The sequence below is a fragment of the Mus pahari genome, chromosome 16 (assembly GCF_900095145.1).
Source record: "Mus pahari chromosome 16, PAHARI_EIJ_v1.1, whole genome shotgun sequence".
Lineage (NCBI taxonomy): Eukaryota > Metazoa > Chordata > Mammalia > Rodentia > Muridae > Mus > Mus pahari.
Window position 1 is genome coordinate 24,247,856 of NC_034605.1, and position 2,530 is coordinate 24,250,385.

A 2,530-nucleotide genomic window follows, 5' to 3' on the forward strand; every position below is an offset into this window, starting at 1 on the left:
CTTCTTCTTCTTCTTCTTCTTCTTCTTCTTCTTCCCTCTTCCCCTTTCCCTTCCCCTTCCTCTTCCCCCCCCTCCTCCTCCTCCTCCTTCTACTGTAGTTGCATCTCTCATGGCTGCTACTACTGACCAAGGAAATGTTTACAAGATAATTAGCATAGCAAATGGTGTAAAGTCTTAATGAGGGCACCTAGTAAAAAAGAAATTGCCTTTCTATAAATTATGTTATCAAAAAATAGTGGGACGACTCATTTACTGCATATTTGTAGCCCTTGATTGGAATTTTAGAAAAGATGTGTAAATCGCCGGTGAGATAGGACTTACAGTGTGACCTCATTCTGCTCCCATAGGAGGCCTGGGAGTCTACACTGAAGAAGGCGAGACAAGTCCTCAGGAGGTCCTCTACCATGGTAAGCAATCAGTTGGCAGCAGGCCAGGCCTTTCCTCCGCCTGCTCTGCTCTTGCAGGCTCTGCTCGAACACTTCAGAAGCCAGAGGCTTCTCTGGACAAAGCCCCGTGGTACTGCAATTGCTTTGGACTGAAATAGCAACATGAGCTAATTTCCATTTTTTTTCTCTTGCCCCCACCCCTACCCCCTGCCTTCACTCTATGGCAGACAAGATCAGCCCCAGGACTCTGACATTCAGGACTGGCTCCTCTGTAGGAGCTGTCATGCGTTTCGTGACATCAAACACTCTCAAACACTGTCTCGTCTTGTCTCTATTGTCTACCCAGGGCCTCACAGCAGCACTATCTATGCACCACCCCCCACTGTGATGACCAGAGATGTCTCATGACGTCTCCACATTGGGAACCTGTGATTTCTGACAAACTGTTTTAGTGAAAGTTAGGGCATCGTCTCTTCAACTCTCTAAAGCACAGTAGTGTCAGGCAGTGCTTCACGTCACTGAGCCTCAGGTTTCCTGGCTGTGGGATTAGGACAATGATAGCTGCTTCTGTAAAAGGACTAATGGACTTACATATTCAAAGCACCTGCTATCTGCCACGGACTTCGGACTCAGTGCCCAGCACCGCCACTGCCTTTTGCCCTCTTCGTAATGACTCTTTCTCAACAGACAGAATGCTTAGCAAGCATCAGCCAGTTCAGTATTTGACTTAGGCTCCTTTTCTAAGGAATTGTTGGAATCCTGCCTCAGCAATTACACTTTCAATTCTTGTAAGTGGGGCAAGTCAGTCCCAGTTGAAAGGGAAGCAGGAAAGCAGGCTGGCTGCTGAGGCTGGCGACAGCAACCAGCAGCCATGAGAGTGCGCAGACCTTGCCGTTGTCTCCTCCCCGCTGGCTTACCTCATCCTTCACCATCAGGCAATGTGTCTAAGTGTTATTGATTTAGCAACAGAGAAACAGTAGGGAGGGAAATCACTTATCTCAAAGCTGACCAGACTCAGCAAATAAAAATTAGAAGATGCCCCAGTTAAATTTAAATAATAACCAATTTTATTCTGTGTGTCCTAGACAACACTTTGATATGATAACCTGCAGGGGTCCTATGAGTTTTGATGTACAAGGTAAATGGTAACACAGAGACATTTCTACATAATTGATTGCTCAATAGTGATGCCAGCTTTGCTACTCACTGCTCAATTCACAGAATAATTAAAGGTTGGCAGTAGCCAGTTCCTCTAGTCTGCTTACTATGTTGACTAAGAAGTTGAAACACTACAGCATCCCCATGGCCAGCACCTTCAGAGATCTGAGCAGAATGGAGAAGACAAGTTTGTCTTTTGGTCCTCTCAGTGAGGGCTGAAGTCTTATTTTAAAGCATTGTTTATTTTACTAGCACAAATTGCCTTGGCACCAACTCAAAGGCTAATTAGGATTTTTACATTTTTTATATTTCTGTCACCAGACTTGAAAGCATAATTGGTGAGACAGAAGTATAATTTCAAAAAGTCAAAAACAAAAATCTAGTGAATGTTTCAACAATTAAGAAAATATCCCAGAAGCTTCTCCCTGAGTATTTCCACTCCAGAACAAAATTATCAAGGAAAAAAAAGTGTGAGAGCCTTTGACTGTCTGTTCAGGGGATATTGGCTACAATTAATTCTACATGATGGCTACTGTAACTGTAGAACTCCTAGCCACGACCCAGAGAGCAATGTGCAATAAATGGTACTATGTCTTCTTCACAGCCTTCTCCTGTGTAAGAGGGACAGGACAGAGCTGGAGATAGGGCTCAGAAATTAAGAGCACGTACTGTTCTTGCAGAGGACTGGAACTTGGTTCGCAGCATCGCTGTCAGACAGCTTACAACCTCCTGTAACCCCAGCTCCAGGGAATCTAACAATCTCCTCTGGGCTCTGAGGACATCGCACTCTCAAGTACAAACCTAGACATAGACACGCATATGGAGTGTACTGGCTAGCTTTGTGTCAACTTGACACAGCTGGAGTTATCACAGAGAAAGGAGCTTCAGTTGTGGAAATGCCCCCATGAGATCCAGCTGTGGGGCATTTTCTCAATTAGTGATCAAGGGGGAGAGGCCCCTTGTGGGTGGGACCATCTCTGGGCTGG

The 2,530-nt window shown here is 45.3% G+C and overlaps 1 protein-coding gene across 1 annotated transcript in view; it reads left to right on the plus strand.

The window, feature by feature from the left end:
* The window catches only part of Aoah (acyloxyacyl hydrolase), a 196,458-nt gene that overhangs the window by 83,591 nt on the left and 110,337 nt on the right, over window positions 1–2,530 (plus strand). The window contains exon 5 of the mRNA XM_021215760.2: window positions 348–407. Within this exon, the coding sequence (XP_021071419.1) occupies window positions 348–407 (60 nt within the window). The remainder of the gene's footprint in view (window positions 1–347; window positions 408–2,530) is intronic.